Source organism: Scatophagus argus, chromosome 6, assembly GCF_020382885.2.
Source record: "Scatophagus argus isolate fScaArg1 chromosome 6, fScaArg1.pri, whole genome shotgun sequence".
NCBI lineage: Eukaryota > Metazoa > Chordata > Actinopteri > Scatophagidae > Scatophagus > Scatophagus argus.
Window position 1 is genome coordinate 12,413,843 of NC_058498.1, and position 18,981 is coordinate 12,432,823.

Below are 18,981 nucleotides of genomic sequence, written 5' to 3' on the forward strand. Positions count from 1 at the left end.
CTTTTTTTTTTTTTTACTTTTTATTCTGTCATTTCTTTTGCCATGATTTTTTGAAATTTTTTAATGTCAGCGAAATTTCCAGGTCTTTTATTTTGAAATTTGTAAGAGGAACATATGTGTTAATGTATTCTTGCTTGGCGAGTTGTAGGAAGGATCGGGAGGGAGGGACGGTCGTGGAAATCCCGACACACTAGCTTCAGCAGAGTAGCTGCCAAGCAATTACAGCAGCGACGTATCGAGGGAGGGAAGCTACCGAAACTAATGAAAAGGGCCGTGCCCAGCACCTGAACCATCAATCGGGTTTACGAGTAAAGGCGATCAATCAGCCTGCGGGTAACCTTCGGAAGAAACGCTGAAGTGTAATTCAACGTCAACGGGTTTTTTTGACTTATTATCGGTGACAACATGGCTGAATGTAACGTTAGCATCGACAAGAATAACCTACCTGGAGTGAAAGAGGGTAACGTCTATAAGATATTTACCGGCTATATATGAAGCAAGCTAGCTGTTTAGCAGCACACGTTTCCAGCTAGATGGCTCTAGCGAGGCTGTTGTCAATCACCTGAACACAGGTGTTTCTCATTGGTTTCACACACTGTTATTATGGTTGTTAGCATAGCTTGCTAGTGGATGCTAGCAGGTTCTGAAGTCAGGTAGCCAGCACTCATTACTCTTCTGACTCGTCGTGCCAGATTTTGTATCCCTGTCCAAACAAGTTTCCATTCAAGGTTAGAAGGGGAAACCTTTTTTTTTATCCGAGAGAATAGATGTTGGCACATTGTGCCCCCTTTCACATTCGTTGGTGTCTGGTTTATGGCGAAATGCTTATTGGACAACGGGGTAAATACTGTAATGGATGTACACAATCTGGCAGTACACCAACTGTGGCTAACAACAGAGTCAAATAACTTGTAAGCCTTAGAATTGACCACTTAAACGTGTTTACCTGCTGTAAGATAGAGCTTTGAGGGCGAAATGCATTTGTTTTTGTGATGAAAGCAACATAGACAGTGAACATAAAGTGTCCACTGGCCTCTTCCTTTTGAATTTCATAGCTGATATATCTGGTTATACTTTGTAATAACATTCTTAAATGTTTTGTGACCATGAAGAAAGAACTTTTTTAAAAAAAGAGCCAACACCAAATCCTTTCCATATGACTTTTATACACACCTTTAGCTTTGTCTGTTAGTATTGCTGATGTCAAGGTGAAAAGCAGGTGAAGAGTGAGACTTTTACACTGAAACAGGTTTTGGATGGGATGCTGTGCTGGTGGAAAGGACCCCGTCCTGTTCGTGTGAAGCAGCTGCTCAGCAGGATGCTTGTTATTCTGGTCAGAGAGAGGGAACGTGCATTCCCACTACTTGGCTTGCCTGCAGAGGAAAACACTGAGAGAAATGCTGGAAAAGTTTTAACTTCATCTCTCATGTGTTGGGAAAAAATGGGTAAATAATGAGCTGTCTAGTTTCACTGTGCTTTAACTCACAGATGAGCTGAGTTGGTATTTTCCACTGCACATGAAGCACAGCCTTCATCACCATGGTGTTAAGCTCAAAATGATCAAATGATTGTGTGAGAACTTTTGCCGTTGTAATTATTATGTCATTTGTTGCTTGGTGTTGTCAGGAAAACTACCCGGTTTGATACTGCACTTTGCTAAATGTAAACTGTTAGAAACCTTTTAAGGAACTGCAGCACAAATATAAATTGTTAGAATAGTTAAAACGACCAGTGTGTACTGCTATACCAGCAAGAGTTAATCTCATGTTTCTTGGCTAAGAAGATTAAGCATATGGTTGAAAAATGGTCTGTGTTAATCAAATCCCATATTGCTTCATGGCAGTGCGGGGGACTTTGAGGAGGTCTCACCCTCCTCTTCACAGCATCTGTTCAAACCCGACCAGTCATCCAGTCACCCTCCTTCTAATACAACCAGACAGTCTGGCTCGATCATCAGTTTTGTTTAAGTCCCAGGCGTTTTTGTGCTTATCTGTAATATTGGCAAATCATTTGTTTTCTCAGAGCTAACTTTAATGCATGATAAACATAGTCATAGACTGTTGCTTGTTGTTAAGTTTTTTTTATGTGGATGTGGTAATCTTTGTGAGAGCGGATGATGGGCCGTGAGCCCGGCGGTGTGAGGTCATCGAGTTTGGCTTGGCTTCCGTAATGAAGGCTGGGAGGAGGAGAGCTTAACATACAAGATCAGGGTCAAAAATAAAAAGGGCTAAATATATATGATGTATGATATGAGTAATTCTCAACCCATAACAAGAGTAGGTGAAAGAAATACTGTGTAGGTTGAATTATTCTTTAGTTTGGCCTTTACTAAAAATGGCTTCTTTCTAGATGAGATCGTGACTTAACTTTTATTCTTCTATATTTGATGCATTGATGTGTGCACAAGTTTTTTTTCTACAGCAGAAGAATATTTTTCTGCGACTGGTCACTATGCAGCAGAACAGACACACAACACACATGCTCCGTTATAAAGTGTTGCCTTAGCTTTGAGTGTGTCCTGAAAGTGTCAGCGTTTGAAGAGTGGGGGTTCCTAAAAAAAATGGAAGGAAAACTATTTGCCTCATTTCAGAACAGTTCAGATGGATGTGTGGCAACGGTAAAACTACCCTCCTACAGCAGTTTGCAGAATTGTTTCCAGAATGAAAGTTCACAGCATTTTGGCAGTATCTCTAATCTTGAAACCGTAAATGGAAAGTTTGCTGTGGTTTGGATTTGTTGTGAAGATGTACGTCTGAGATGGTAAACGAGCAGTATTGATTTTTCCGTTTAAAAATACTCTCTAAAAAAAAAAAAAATGATGATCGTCTTCTATTATTTAAGCCAAACGTGCAGTCTTAGTCATCAAACTTAGAGCTGAAAAGAGAAAAGACTGAATAAATGCCGTCAAAATCTCCTCAGTGAATTTAAAGTGGTGACAAGATAATTTGTGGCTGGATAATGCGTTTTAACTACATCAATCCATCATTGCTGATCGACATACATTCTTTTTTTTAAGTTGTCTAAATGATTTCTTTACTTATACATTGATTACTTTCACATGTGCGCTGTAACTATCAGCTCATCACATTTTGTTGTCAAGGCTTAAAACGGAAGCTTGTCAATAATAAACTCACTTCTCACTTCTTAAGGCCTGTTCCACCTCTAAATAACTTTAGAAAAAAAAAACAAAAAGCTCAAAAGCTGCCCTAACATAATTTCTTCAGGCTGAGGGTGAATTACACTTCCTCATTCTCAATTTCACTTCACATCTCTGCAGTCAGAAAATAACCAAACCACATGCCAGGTGGTCCAACCCTTAATAAGGCTGAGATAAAAAAAAAATACGGAAGGACAGTTTTTTAAAGGTCTTGTATCATGTTAATAAGTTGGCCCCAAGTGCTTAACAGCTCTGGTATCTCGCCCAGCTGTCATCCAGCTCACTAAGCATTGTAGACTGAGAAAAGTAGTCATGCTTAAATACGTTGAAATCATCAGTTAAATCTCTAAGTTGCATTGATGACACACTCGATCCCCTGCTTGTGCTTTCTAGTTAACCAATCAAACTTGGCCAACTGTCCTAGATTGTGGTTCAGTTTCTAAAACATTTTTCTATTTATTGGTGCGTGGAGGCAGATGGGCCGGATGTTAAACATCTGAAACCATGAAATTCAGATTGAGATCTAACCTCTCATTTGCTTCAAGTAAAACTGGAGTTTCATTCAACATGGATACAGTAGTTGAAAGTGTAAAAAGTTCTTTCTAATAGAAGGCTGTATTCTTTAATTTCAGTACTTTTTTTGTTTTCTTTTTTTTTTTCCAGTGTGCCGAGACTTTGCTGTGCTGGAGGACCACAGCCTGGCTTACAACCTCCAGGAACAAGAAAGTAAGTGGTTTTTTTTTTATTATTATTATTTATTTTTTCCATCCAACCCACATATCTTCACCTTGAGAGATAACTCCTACTTGTTTTTTTTTTAAAGGGGGGGAAATGTCCTGCTTTTCTACTATCACAATTCTGATTTGGCCAAGAGAAAAGCTTGGCTGTCTTTGAGTCCTGTTCAAATAAATAGTACCATTCACTTTTCCCAGACAGTCTGCTTAAACACTCAAGTCATTTATCGTTGGAATGCTTTCTAGATTTCGTCACTGTGGACCGTTTTTTTTTTTGTTGTTGTTGCCAAGTTGCTCTGCTGCATTCCTGTAGTAGGTCACTTCATTCTTGTTTTGCACAAGGCCGACAGGGTAAACTGCAGCGTCAGTGGCTGCATTCTGATTAAGCCTACTTAAACCCTGCTTCGGCCACGCTGTTCACCGTGTGAATGATGCAGGATGCCACAACAACACTGTATAAGGGCAGGGCTGCTGGAGACTCCATTGGACTGAAGTGTGTGATTTGGCTGGATCGCACTGAATTTGTGTGTTCTGCAGCTGCAGCACAGAGAAGCCCTTATTGTTGATCTGATATTTTTTTTTTTTTTTTTTACATTTTTTTGCATTAAGTGCATACAGATGATTTGTTGAAATGACATGATCTCATGATTTTAAGTAGAAATGCTCTCAGGAAGGACTGGCCCCTCCTGCTGAATTTGGTTGGAAGGACATTTTCTGCCAAGGGATGCTGACAAACACAGACCCAGACATAACAAGGCCTTCCTTTCATCAGACACAAATGACTTATGGTCAGTGGCCACCACATCTCGTCATGTCCTCCACCTGCACTCATTCATAAAGAAATGACAGGAACCAACAGAAAGAGGCGACTGCTTTTAGAGGAATGCAGGAAATCAGTGGGTTGCAGTTCAAATATCTTTGGTGAACGTTTGTTTTTAAAAGACGGCTCAGTTTACAAATGAAGAAACATAGCCTGTTTTACCTCTGCACAGTAGTTTGTTTTTTTGTTTTTGTGGCACCGTCAAAGGGTGCTATCTTTAACAAGAAAGGCCAGATGTCTCCCAGCCAAACCTGAACTGAAGGTGATTTGTGATTAATTTGTTTTTGGCAGGCCTGTCCTTGTGTTGTCGTCAACCTTTTTCAAAGCCTTAGTGATCCATAACTAAAGCTCATTTCCATTTGCTCCATTTGTTGCATCACTTACTGATCTTATTTGAGCTGGTAAAATGTTTGTTTCACCTTTGACCCTGGAGGTCAGTGGGGCGAATGCTGGCTGACACAGCCTCCTGACAGCTTCCCATTTTTCCCTGGATCCCATCAACAGATGGCCAAACCAAAAAAAAAAAGGCTTTTTATCACATTCACTTGAAGTTAATGTTGAGTTACAGCTGGCTTTTATTTCCATTCAAACTGTTGAGCATGCAGAACAGTGAAGCTTCCAATTGCTGCATGGAAAACATTTATTTTATTTTTGACTGTGTCAGCGCTTGTTGTCTTTGTTTCTGCAATGTGATTTCTCTGTCTCTGTCACACTGATATGTCTGAGGTCCAGATTGTCCAGCTGTCTCTTCCTAACTGCACTTTTTCTGAATGACGTGAGACCTCTTCAAGGCTGAGTTTGTTCAGTGAATGAACATCACAATGTCCACTCATTTTTTTTTTGTTGTTGTGTTTTTTTTTTTCAACCTGTTGAAAGATGAATCATTGAAAAATGTGGTAGTGGATAAATGATAGCCGTATCTTGGGCTGTGACATCAGTTGTGCCTCCACATATTTTTTTGTACGGTGTCATAAACTTCAATAATTGATCAATGCCATCTAAAAAAAAAAAAAAAAAATCAATGTCAACCCCTTGACTTTTTATCAAGTTACCACAGCTGTGACTCTCAGTTTCCTGTCAGAAAACAGAAACTTTATGGAGCCTGTCACAGGTAAATTGCCAAACGTAATTTGGTTCTTTTCACACGAAAGCTGGGAACAGATCAATAGCCCATTGAAAGAGAGCTGAGGGAGTGAGTGATGCTCTCCCTGCTCACAAAGTGACGGCGAGTGCGTCAGCAAGCAAGCTCTGTCATCTGTTATGGCCCACAATGTGCCGTCACGCAACCTTGGAACGCCACCTCAGCTGCGAACATTAATTTCTCAGTGACTAAGAGCACTCTCTGTTTATGACCAGAACACAGACACGAAGTGTTCTCAACGTTAATCATGTTCTGTGCACAAACAATACCACTGCTTCTCAGAGAGGAAAACATCAACAAAGTATGGATCTGTAAATAAACTTCCCAGTCCTCTGGCTTCATTGCTGACTGACCTACTCCACGTCTTTAAGTGCTTATCTGTTTGTGTCTACAGTTGAGAGCCACTTGGCATCCAATGTCAATAAGAGCCGTCTGGTGCAGAAGGACCTGCAGGTGGCCAAGAAGCTGCAGGAGGAGGAGGATCACTGGGCCAAGGTCCAGAACCAGAAACGGCATGTTGATCTGTAGGTATCTCTTCCACACAAGCAGTCACACACACGCACTTTACATGTTTTATACACGTGTCTATCAGAACAACATCACCCCCAGTGCTTTTTTATGTCTACTTCCCTTGATTTCTTTACCATTTTAGGAATAAAGGGAATATAGAACGTAACCTGTACTGTACTATAATAGCTATAGCACCCTCCTGTTGCTATTCTAGAACACAACATCACCTTCATGACTCAGGAGTCTATTGGATCAGTCAAACTAGCATTCTACTAGTTGGGGAACATTTACCAGGTTACTATGCAGAGAATCTGAGAGTAGAAGTTGAGAATAGACATTTCACAAGACATTTCACAAGAACACAACAGTAGCGTGAGTGAGAGGAGAAGGGCGAAGCTGGAGTGCAGGAAATCTGTGTAAGCAGCAAGATATCTGAGTGAAATGCCTGAGCAGAAGCAGAGCAAATCTAAGTGCAAGCAGGGGCTATTTGAGTGCGAGGGCAGGGTTTTGAGGGAAAGCATTACAAAGTCTGAACATGAAATAAATGAGTCATCCTCTCGGATTGAAAGACCTCGCTTGAATAAAGATGAGGAAGAAGCTCCATACCCACTGGCCCCTGAACACCTCAACGAGTCAACAGAATAGCTTGCACTAACGTGTGTCGATAGCATCTGTTTTAGATTAGTGTAATTACCTTATACCTAAGATTTGTCCTTCACCAGTGAGGTGATCCAGCAGTCAACCCACAGACAACTGATCTAATTTATCGTTCAGTGTAGCTTTTAATGTTGTGAATTAGTAGGTCAGGCCTTGTTTTCATAACCAGAAATAAGCTTGTAAACGATTCTTCATTCAGTTCATGCTAGAGAGCAATGAATGTGAAGGTTTGGCTTTCTTGACTAAGTAGTAAAACATGTTTTTTTGATTCCCGAAGGGGGGAGGATTGCTTAGTCCTACAGTCAGTGTAATATCTAATTGATTTTATATTTATGCGCTCAGTTTGTGATACAGAGCAGCTTTTGCAGTGTGGAGAAGGTTTGTGCTAGTAAAGGCAAGATTTAAATTCATCCACCTTTTTTGAAAAAGACCAGAATATGAACCTTCTCAACAGTTTGATATGTCATCTTCACTATCTGCAGCTGCTACTGGCATCATAGACATGTAGGTGAAAACACAAACAGACCCTTCACAGTTCTTGTGGTCTGTTTGTGGTATCTCCATAGTTTGATGCATAATTATATTTTTTAAGGAGTTTGGGTTGACTGCAGCTGCATATCAAAAGCTATGCAGCTTACAGTGAAGGCTCCCAAACATAGCTGTTCTGTTGACTCTGCTTCGCTTCATACCAGGAGCTGCAACAGAAGCCCACCCCTCTTCCCTCTGCAGTTTTTCTTCAAGTAAAATTGCTCACTCACAGCTTAGTGAGATCACTGTTTCAAACCCACACAGTCATAGAAAACTCCAGTAGTAAGATCGTACCCCCAGGGAGAGACCAGATGCTCCACCATCTATGCAGGCAGACCATTGCCTCTTCTCATGCTGGGAGCTCACGCTGCCATCCACCCTGACCTTGCCGAAGTCACTGCACATACACCCACTCTCAGATATCTAATTAAACATACACACATACACATCCAGGAGAATGCACCACTTGTTTCTTAGTACATATGGGTGAGGGTGCTACAGTCTGTTTTATTTGTCAACTTAAGTCTGCCTGAGCTGTCAGATGCTCAGGTCAATTACAGGTGCAGCGCAGTGTAGTTAAGCTGCTGATGTGCCTTTTTAAGTAAAGTGTGACACTCATGTTTGTCTACACACAAACAGAGAAATAATCTTTGCATAACAGCCCTCCAGGCAGATGGTGTTGTTGTCAAAATCACGTCGTTTAAAGATGTGGGTGAGCCAAAGCAAGCTGTTGAGATCAACATCACAACAGGCAAGATATTCGTGCTCCTGCTTGAAGTGTTAAATTAGGACTTCACTGCTGATTGTGTTTCTCTGGTGACAATATGATTATACCAACTGTTGCGCAGCTCTTGGTTTGTTTATTTGTAACATTTTCATGATTTATAATTGGGAAGTTTGGCAGTATTGGGGCGTTGACTTTTCTGTGAAAGTCTGTCTGCTTCATTTTCCTTGAAAGACTTAAGTCTGCTATGTTAATCCATTCTGGATGGAGACTGTATCATCATACTCCTCCTTAGTTGTACAGTATATTTCATGTATGTTTCCTATCCCTCATTCATGTTTAATGTTCTCCAAACCCCTCCCCATATACACACAAACACACATCAACCGACGGGGACCTCAGTGAGCGCCAAGATAATGAGATCGCCCAGGAGATTCAGGATCAGCTGGTTCGACAGGCTGAGCAACAGCGACAGCAAGAAGAGAAGGATGCAGTAAGAAACACACACACTCACACATTTCTGCCTATTCAAGCACAATGCTAGTTACATCCGCCCATCACTGATTTGACTTCTGGTATTGATGTATTGTAATGGGTGGGTCATTCCACTTGAATCACCACCTTTTTTGTGCCTCCTCATTGTAATAATGGAGTAACTGCCGTAATGACCTAACCTGTATTTTTCTCTCGATCATGATCACATTGTTTATGCTCTACAGGAGTAGAGATTCAAATATATTCTGATGGCACAGTATCAGGGTGTTTTTGTAAAAGTTTTTCCCATGATATTGCTGATAATAATTTCAGGTGATTAGCGTTTTCCTGGATCAGTTTTGGTCCATCTACCAGCTACCCAGTGTTTACACAAATCGCCCTAAATGGTAAATTGCCAGTAAATCTTTCAAAATATCCCATTTGCCATTATTTCTTGCCTCTTAACTTGAGGGAGTCACTGGTCTCTTTGCTCCGGAGTTGTGTGATGGTATGCAGTAATTGGCCTGAATGAGAGCACCACACACTTAACTTAAAACATGAGGGAAAGATGTATCTCACCACTATAATCTAATATGTTTGCATGTTTTCTGCTGACTGGCAGAAGAAAAAAAACTGCATCTCAAATCAAAGTGACATATTTGTTTCAGAGCGGCCCTAAACTTGAGACTTGTTCATAATAACGTGGAACAATGTGTTTAATGAAGCTTTCTTTGTTCGTAGGCCATAGCTCGTAAGCTGCAGGAGAAGGAGATGAAAGAGGAAAGGAGGAGACAGAAGCAGCTTGAAGCAAACTTTGAGGAGGAGTACTTTGAGGATCGCGGAGGTGGGCAGAGCACCACTGGTTCGTGTTAATGTGTGTGTGTGTGTGTAAACATGACACAGATATGCTGCTTCTTCTGTAGACTGGGATTTTATTTTTTTTCCCATCTCTGGATGTGTGAGGGTGTGCATTTGACACCGCACAGCATTGGAGATGGCTGCTGATGTGAGTCAAAGATTTTGGAATGCGTTCATAAGCTCTTAATTAACCTTGAAGCGAGGCTTACATGTTCCTACAGAGACACAACATCTAATTTCACTTCCATTCAAGAACAAACACCACTGTAAATGGGTTTAGCACTGCTCCAGTTTCAATATACATCTTAAATGTGCTTTGATATCGGGGTTTAACTCAGATGTTACGCGAATCTCCAGTTGATGAAAAGTAATCAGATTTATCAGCTGACACCACATGCCCACGTAAACCATCTTTGTCCACAAATCTGTATTTGTTATGCTTGGTGAGCATTACCAGTGTGACGTATTGGAATCTGTCTTTTCATGTATGATTCATCCCACTGGAGGTCTATTCGGTTTTTACTGACAAAGAAACAGAGGCTCATCCTTCTGTGACCTGTTTGTATGTTTGTAAATTCTTGCCCCGTGTCAAGTAACTTGTGCAGATGAGAATGAGAATTGCGGGTTTAACAGTATCGGTTTGTCAACTTGAGAAGTGTTGCATCTTCCGAAATGTACCGGCTGTCTTTCAGTGATGTGGCTCCGATGCAGTTATAGTTTTTGAGGTGTGACTTTAACTATAAGGGGGAAGTACATTTCACACATTTTTATTTAGAGTTCCTTCTCCAGCTCAGCTCTTTAATTGCACAGCTTCCTCAGCCTGCTGAATCTAACCATGCAGATTGACTCTCAGTTTCCCCTCTCGGGGGGGGGGGGGGGGGGGGTTAGTTAACTGTATAACACAAAAATAATCACTCTGCCTTTTATTTTTATGTTTGCAGCTTTCTTTCTTTCATCTTATCTTTCCATTCTCTGCAGTGCAGTAATCCATATTTACTTTCACCGTCAGGGCACTGTTCTGTTGAACCACAGGGATATTGTGGTCACTCCTTTATTTTATCTGGATGTGTGCGTAACTTAAACATGGGCCGCAAAATAGGACAGAGGCTCAGTTGTGAACAGAGGGTTGTTGCTATAGAGGCAGGGTTTAGTGCCTACACTTTGTTGACATAAACACTTAAGAGTGAGTGTCTCCAGCTGTCTGTCTACCTGTCCTGTTGTCTCTGTAAGGATCACCATCTACAGCAGTGCATTAACTCTCTCTTAAGATGTGACACATTACAGGTGGTCGGCGTGAGGTGCGGTCCTTGTTGACTGCTCTCTTTATGCTAAAATATTTGAGCCACTATAAGGCTCACTTTGTTTGCAATACTGTCTTGCGAGTTTCGTAACCACTCACCTGTCATGTCCCTGTTGTCAGTATGTGTGTGTAACTGTGGCAGTGTGAATGTACACACAGCAGAACAAAGATAGAGCACTTTTGTTTACCCTGCAGTTAATGTTGTAAGGGACTGACATCCCAGTGAGTAGCCAGATACATTTTATGCAGGGTAGAAGACTGTCACTGTGCACAGATGTGTTTAGCTTTGAGACTGCAAAAATTTCTCACCATCTTGTGGATATTCTTCATAGCATTCTTCTTCCCTTTTTAATCTTCATGTCACATTTTTTTTACAGGCTTCTTTTGCATATGTGCACATAAACACTTTTGTGAAATCATGTTTCTTTTCATCAGGTCTTGTAATTAGCCTTTCCTCACAGGAAATGAGGTGCTTCTGGCTGTGTTTGTCTTAATTAATTATTAAATTAATCTCTATTAATTAATAATTAATTGCGTAAAGCATGAAAGAAAGTAAAATGGTGCGGAAGAGAGCAAATACTCAAATTAGCCCAGTCTGAGCAGGTACCATTCTTTCTACCTGCCTCCTTTTTTTTTTCCCAGACGTTCACAAAGAGCTGTCAATTAGATTTTAAGCTGCCGGTTAGATAACTGAATTCCATTGAGCTGACTCTCAGTATGCAGACCTCTGGTCTCTGCTGTGTGCTTCCTCTATGTACTTTTCAACTCATTTGTTTTCATTCAAACTTTGGCAGTCAGAGGCCAACTCCCAGCAGGACGGCTTTCTTTGAGAAGAACATGTTGTTCTCATTCTCACATTCATTTAATCCCCTTTTTAATTTGTACTGTTTATTATACAGTATTGACAGCACATACTCTTTGGTCACTATGTCACCATCAAAAGTCTGAAGTTTGGGAGCTTTTCTATTCTTAGGGCTGTTCTGCATTGATATTACATTTTATTTATTTATTCCAGCCACTGTCCTAACCTTATTTTGATTTTTCCCACGGTAATAACATCAACTCATTTTGAGTGCAGCTAACACTAGGGTTGACTGAGACTTAACCTGTGTTTACTCGATTAAAGCCTGAAATTGAGATGGGACTGCAAGTGGGAGTGGCTTCTGGTTTAAGCCCCTCCCACTCTAAGTGTCCATAGAGATTCAAATGGTTGACTGAACAGATAAGGATGATGTTCTACATGCTCATCCCTAACTAACACTCTGTGCACTCTTTGCATCTGCTGCATGTCCTTTGACTTTTGACCATCACCCTTGTCACAGGTGTTGTACAACTGAGTGCTTACTAACCATCTTAGATTATATAATGCCTGTCTGTGTTATTTTTCACGTTTCCATGTTCTCATCAACCATCATCTTCATCATTCTCACCATGCTGGCCACGTCCCACCCTCACTCCATCATCTCTGCCCTGTTCAGCTGCAAGAAGACCCCTTGACCTGGACAAACACACCCGACACAAATCGGCATCCCCAAGTCGATATGATTTATACGCTCCAGTGAGCTCTCATCGTGACTGCTCCCCAGAATATAGCTCAACAGAGCCCAAAAGGAGCAGGTACCCAAGACAGGACCCTGCTGCCCCCCACAGCCAGTCCAGATACCCTGAGCACTACTTAGCAGCAGAAGGAGGGTGGAGCAGGCATGCAGATCCATACCCAGAGCACCTGCTGCCCTCCAGAGGCAAACATGGGGACAGATACCCAGAAGGGCCAGCAGGGGAGGACACAGAGAGAGTGGTGAGAAGGAAGGAGAGACCAGCCAGACCACCTCCACCACGGAGCCCCATAGAGAGAGACAAGGCCGGGGGCAGAGAGAGGGACAGGCAACGTGACCGAGACAGAGACCTGGAGTTGGAGAGGGGTATCGGAAAAGACCAAAGAAGAGACAAAGAGCAGGACCTCATGAGGGTGAGAGCTGGCAGAAGAGATGGGGAAAGATCCAGAGATAGAGTACAGAGTGGGGATAGACAAAGAGAGAGAGACAGGCAGAGACAAAAAGACAAAGACAAACAACGTACGAGGACCAGGAGCTGGGAGAGGGGTCTCGAAGAGGACCCAGGGCACAGCAGGGAATATCTGAGGGAGGACAGGGCCTCCTGGGAGGAGGACAGGGATTATGGCGAGAGGGAGAGGAGGGCCATGGGCCGGCATCGGGTCCACTCCGGCCCTGAAGAGGTGTTTGATGAGCTCAGGAGCGACGATTGGAGAGGGGACCCCAGAGAGTTGTGGGACACCCAACAGGGTGAGAGAGGCAGGAAACGTTATCAAACTCACCCCCGCGAAGAGACAGGTACCACCCTGAGCCCCCCTCTGGGCTCTGCGGAGGCGTTTGTGTGGTGTGGTGTTGCTTCTTTTGCTGTGGCAATCTCAGGTGGTGGGTTGATCTAACATTGCAATCACTAATGAAGACAGAAATTTTTTTCTGATGACTGATGTGATCTCGATAGTTTGAAATGGCTGTATTTGTTGCTGTGGGGATCGCTCGTTCTTGCATTGTCTGTCGCCTGCTTGTTGCATTGAGCAAGGAAGTGGATACACTGTGCTGACACTGAAATGTGTTCTCTGTTGTAGAATAGTTTCATGAATTTTGTGTAACAGAGTTAAATTTTTGGCATTCACAAAGGGCTTCAGGGCTGGTGTCTAAGGCATTAAACAAAACATGGTGTTAAGTCATTGCCGATGCACTGCAGCCCTTTGAGGATGCCTTATGGCTTTGATTCAACTACAATTTGTCAATGACTTCATCAGTAAGAAAATTATTTGATCATTAATTTGGTCATTTATCAAGGAAAAAAACACCAATCAGACAAATCAAGGAATTTGAGGACGTCAGCCTGGGTTCTTAAATGAAGAGAATTTGATAAAGAAAGTGGCCATCAGTTGCAGTCCTCATCTGTTGTCACTATAATGTGCCACAGGTCGTATCGTGCACAGAGGGAGCGGAGCTGTTGTAGCAGAAACTGAGTATGGACTGAGCGAGGCCACCAAGGGGTTGACGAAGCTTGATCTCCGTGAGCAGGAGCTGAAAGACATGGAGGTGGCCAGGAGACTGCAAGAGGAGGAAATCAAAGTGAGGAAGGAGACAATAGATGTGTTAGATTTTGTTTGTTTGTGAATATAAAAGGTGAACAATTTAGTTTAAAATCAAATCAAACCAATCTTCTTTTATTTAACTCTCTTAACTTCTGCTGAGGTATCTCAGAATTTCCTGTTGTGCATGTTAAAAATGCAGACATTAAAACTTGGTCATAACTACTTTAAGCAAAACCCCAACCTTAAGCACTTAAACTTAGTATCACTGAAGGTTACAGAGAGCAAATGCTAACACCAAACTTCTGGATGATGTTTGAATGTCAGGTCAGATACCAAAATAGGCTCATTGTAAAAAGTACAATATCAGTTAGTCACACCGTTGGACTAATGATAATAAGATGAAAGGATTTAGTAAAACAATATACAGTAAAACTTGTAGCATCAGCATTGCAGCTGTACTGTCACCACAGCTTCAGTATCTGGAGTTAATTTCGTATGACAGACGCATTGGAAAACGATCCCATAAAGCCACTCTTAACATCTCTGTTTTAAGTGACTTGAAGCCTGAGTATCAAACTAACATACAGAAAGGCCTCAATCTCAGCCATTTCCTATGTTATATAATGTTGGAACAATGTGTTCCACTCGGGGGAAATGGTGACTTTTTCATTGTTTTCTGGTTTCAGGCAAGTAAGATGCATGTGCGTACGGCCCAAGTGGCGCAAGATGAGGTGAGTGGGGATGAGGTCTGGAAACTTTTCTTATGGCGTCTGTCCCATTTTTATATCGTTTTTTTCCTAAGCTCAGCCAATTGAATCCTTTTTATTGTCATATAACCCTGAGTGTATGAAGCCGCTTCTAAACCATCCTTATGGCCCGAGACTGTGTAAAAAGTAATCTACTACTGTACAAGTAACATCAAGGTTGTTTAATGCTGTTTTAGATACATATTAAGTATCTGGTGTCTGTGTACAGATATGTATTTACATTAACGCCATCAGTGTGTCGCCCACACACTGAATCATGGTGGATTTGGATTGCTTAGAGGTGGGAATGTGAATGTGATGTCCCGCCTTTGCAGGAAATCGCCCGACTGATGATGGAACAAGAGAAACGGGAGTACAGGAAGATTCGAGAGCGGGAGCATGAAAGAGAGCGGGAAAAAGAGAAGGAGCGGGAGAGAGAGAGGTTGGCCATGGAGAAGATGGCAATGGAAAGGAGGCGGCAAGAAGGAGACTACAGGGTAATTTTCTGTAACCATACTCATTTTAAAATGTGTTCTTTGGAGTGAAATGTTTTTGCAGTCTGTGACTTTATTTTAGAAAAAGTGTATTTCCACTGTGGTAATAGAACCATAATTGTAGGAACTATAATTGTTGTTGGTTTCCAGCCACATTCTGAGGACGTCGTCCGGCCGAGAACACGAGATGAGTATGAATACCAGAGGCAGAAGAACCACAACAAGCCTGCCAGGTACTCGACTGTGCGAGACTGTTTCCAGATATTTCCAGTCAGTCAAGAAGCAGAAACATTAGAAATGTCATAAATTTTTTTTTTCTCTCTGTTTTTGTATCAGGCCTCCTCAGCCTCGTGCCCATGACTACGAGAATGTGAACTCTGGCTATGGCTACTCGGACCACCCTGTTCCCCCTCGTGCTCCCACCAGACCTGAGGCTGCCTACAAAGGTATGAAGTCCATGTGACAGCGTGGCTGTATTTACTTAATACTCTTCTCTGTGTGCATTCAGACAGAATGACTGTCCTGACTTCTGAAAGTTTAGTAATTAAGAATTTACTAAAGCTAGAAATCTTCAAATAGATTTGCTCAGCTCACACACCATTCATTTTAATGTATCAATAACTGACAGTAATATCTCGGTTTGTGAGTTGTGCCTTTCAGATAATGGCATTATTTAGGAGTCTGGTGTTAAAAGGGAAATCCTCATTCTTTTGATGTACTTAGGATGCAACAAACAATTGTTTTTGCATGTTTGCTTGAAACAAGTTATGTTTCATAAAAATAGCAGATTTATTTTTGCAACACTAATGTCCTCATGACTGCTTAAGATACGTACATAATCAGCCTATATTTAGTTAATACACCCTTTCATATCAGTTTTAACACGCAGTATTTGGTAGATTTTCCTTGAATAAACACCAGTCACTCGGGACTTTCTGGGTTTTTATGCCTCTGTACCAGTGGCCAGAGGCAGTATGTGTTCAGGTTGTCTGTACATCCCATTCTCGTAAACACAATATCTCAAGAACACCTTGAGGGAATTTCTTCAAATTTGGCACAAACAACCATGTAGACTCAAGGATAAACGGTCCTATCTGTCTGAAAAGTGCTGTGCAAAAACACAACAAATACAATACAATGTAAACTGCAGTGTGGTCTATCAAGCTGCTGATGGATCGCTCTGTCTCGTCCATCTTTTCCAGGTGCCTATTACAAGCGGTGACTCAGGCTCTGAACCATGTCCAGACATGCTGTCAGTCCTCCTTCGTCCTTTTTTTTATATATATATATATAATTTATCTTTTTGTTTTCAACCATTCGCACTCTGTTGACCAAAAACCTCGGGACAGTCTTACGAGTTGGAAAAGGGATGTTTTTTAATACCCTCTGAATTTGGGCCCAGAGTTAAGGAAGTGGGTCTGAGTGCCGGAAATCCACTCATCATCATCATCATTTTTTTTTTTTTAATTTGTAAATTGTGATCTCAAATGATTTATTTCTTTAACTGACTCAACATGAAGACAAGCCAAAATATCAGCCTTGTAACATAAAGTGTCCTGATTCCTGAGCTGTTGAAATCGAGGAACCGCCTCCTCACCTGCTGTGGTGATCATGTGCCGACGTTCGTCCCATCTGTGGACCCTGCCGTCACAAGGGCTCAAGGCCTCCGCTGGATATAAACATGCAATCTCAGATTTCCTCATGACTCCTCATGGGATGTGCCTGTCTGCTCCAACATGGCTGCTACAGTGTCTTAGATACCAACATGGCAGCTGCTTTGTACACCCATGCCGCAGTTCTGTTCTCTTGTCATGCTGTCCAACCAGGCTACACAGGCCCAGTCTGTGTAGCCTGGTGTATTCCGAGAAAACAAACAAAAAAAAAAAGATAAGCCTTTATGAAGACGCCGGTAGTTTTGGCTCTGACATGTTTACCACCTTGTTCCAGTGCGGAGGAGGTGGAGCTTTGTGATGATCCATGGACATTTAATTAGCTGTAGGCTCTGTCTTTTTCTGCTTGTGAGGGAGGCACTTTCTAATACCATCATCCTTAAAGTGAAAACAGATGGATAATGTTCTGTGTTAGACTCACTGTTTCTACGTGCATGCTTACTGAAAGTGTACAGCCGTGTACATGCATTTCAGCTCTATATCAAATTATGCGGCTCACTGTTTATTGTCAGAAAGTCACATAAAGCTAATAATTTTCTCTTTAATGAATGAACAAAATGTGTCAACTCATATACTACTGTACAATACGTCACTTTCTCTTTCATATTGGCTTGTCATTTACAAACCAAAACTGGCCCATAAAAGAACCAGTACCAAAATGAAATGCATGCACATTTGCTTGTCTGTGTTCATGCTTGTGCTTATGGCACAAAGATTGAGATTGAGTATGTCTTTGTTTTATTTAAATGTAAATATCCCTTTTTCTTAATTTGTGCTTTCAAATCATGTTCCCCATCGTGCAAAATACAAGGCTTTTCTCCCCAGTCTTTTTATCTTGTGTTCCACTAGTCATCTTTGTTCAGAAAGGGAGCTGTATATTTTATTTTTATACAACATTTTGTTGGTCTTTCCTCAGATTGTTCCTATAATTTCCATTCCCCTGAGCTTTCCTGCCTCTACTTCCAGTTTTCTCTTTGTCTCAAACTCAAAGGCAGATAGCACTTCCTGTCTGCAGCAAAAGGCAAATATCTCCACAATGGACATGCATCTGGATGGAGGGAAATCACAGGACGTAAAATATGCATCATCGCTCAAAGGGACCTATTAGTGTTTTTTCCCTTCCAGGATTACTTTTGTTCATATTGAATAAGGATGATAAGGACCATTAGGGCTTTTGAGTTTATTGAAATGTTTGTGATGGCCACCGAGTGATTTATTTAATGAATGTTGAGAGCTGCTTTCCAGGTCGTTATGTTGTAATAAATGTTACTGAAATTATTAATCACTCTCCAAAAATAATTCCCCACCGTTCGGAGAAAATGATCCCTTTTCTTCACCCAAGTGTGAAATTTTTGTATTGCTAAGGACAAACATGCAGGTGTTATTGAATTATAAGATGTGCTAATTGCTGTTGACAGAATGAGATTTGTGCCATATGTTTGTCATTTTATCAGGGATTTCAAAATGAGAAAAGCTTAAGGGTTGTGGATGTAGCAGAGCTACCACACCCAGTAGGGTGGTACTCGTAATTTATTCTTTGGTGAGAGCACCATCTTGTGGACATGTTGAGAATTGAAAGAAAATGTATAAAAAATGATCTGGTCAGTATGCATCTTTGTGTATTTAGATGTTGTGCATCAGACATGACTTTGGATTCGAGTGCTGTCTACATTGAACATCAAGTGTTTTGTTTTTTATTTTTCTTTGATCCAGGGCTTGTATGCAATGTACCAATCATGATTCAGCACATGTGTGTTGGCACTTGCTGTAACTGAACTTTTTTAAGTAAAATTACAAGTTGCTTTTACCTATAGCATCACGAAAGGTAATAAACTGTATCAACAATTTCCACTGTTTAGGAATACGACTCATTTGTTAAATGAAACGCATAAGGCCGATCAGGGCGGAAACAGTCAGGAAAACAGTTTCAGGCCTCAAATAACCCTAGGGTTTCTTTAGGTTTTACCACCTTTTCTATCATTAGAAGGCCGCCTAACCACAAAGATGAAACGTTTTCTACCTGCACTACAGGTTTCAGGTTTCCCACAGACAAAAGAACTGCCCACAGCAGCCA

The 18,981-nt window shown here is 41.4% G+C and overlaps 1 protein-coding gene across 6 annotated transcripts; it reads left to right on the forward strand.

The window, feature by feature from the left end:
* Positions 1 to 137: 137 nt before the first annotated feature.
* ccdc50a (coiled-coil domain containing 50a) lies at positions 138 to 18,754 on the forward strand. 6 transcript variants are annotated; one of them, XM_046391715.1, is made up of 12 exons: positions 138 to 460; positions 3,821 to 3,883; positions 6,247 to 6,376; positions 8,674 to 8,764; positions 9,487 to 9,607; positions 12,382 to 13,206; positions 13,883 to 14,034; positions 14,684 to 14,728; positions 15,079 to 15,240; positions 15,388 to 15,470; positions 15,574 to 15,683; positions 16,440 to 18,754. In XM_046391715.1, exons 1-12 carry the CDS (start codon positions 406 to 408, stop codon positions 16,457 to 16,459), a joined length of 1,857 nt encoding a protein of 618 aa, XP_046247671.1. In that variant the 5' UTR covers positions 138 to 405; the 3' UTR covers positions 16,460 to 18,754. The 6 variants fall into 6 exon arrangements, with proteins under 6 accessions (XP_046247671.1, XP_046247668.1, XP_046247669.1 ...); XM_046391712.1 differs by having other exon boundaries at positions 139 to 460; positions 12,382 to 13,254; XM_046391713.1 differs by having other exon boundaries at positions 139 to 460; positions 9,487 to 9,589; positions 12,382 to 13,254.
* Positions 18,755 to 18,981: the final 227 nt, after the last annotated feature.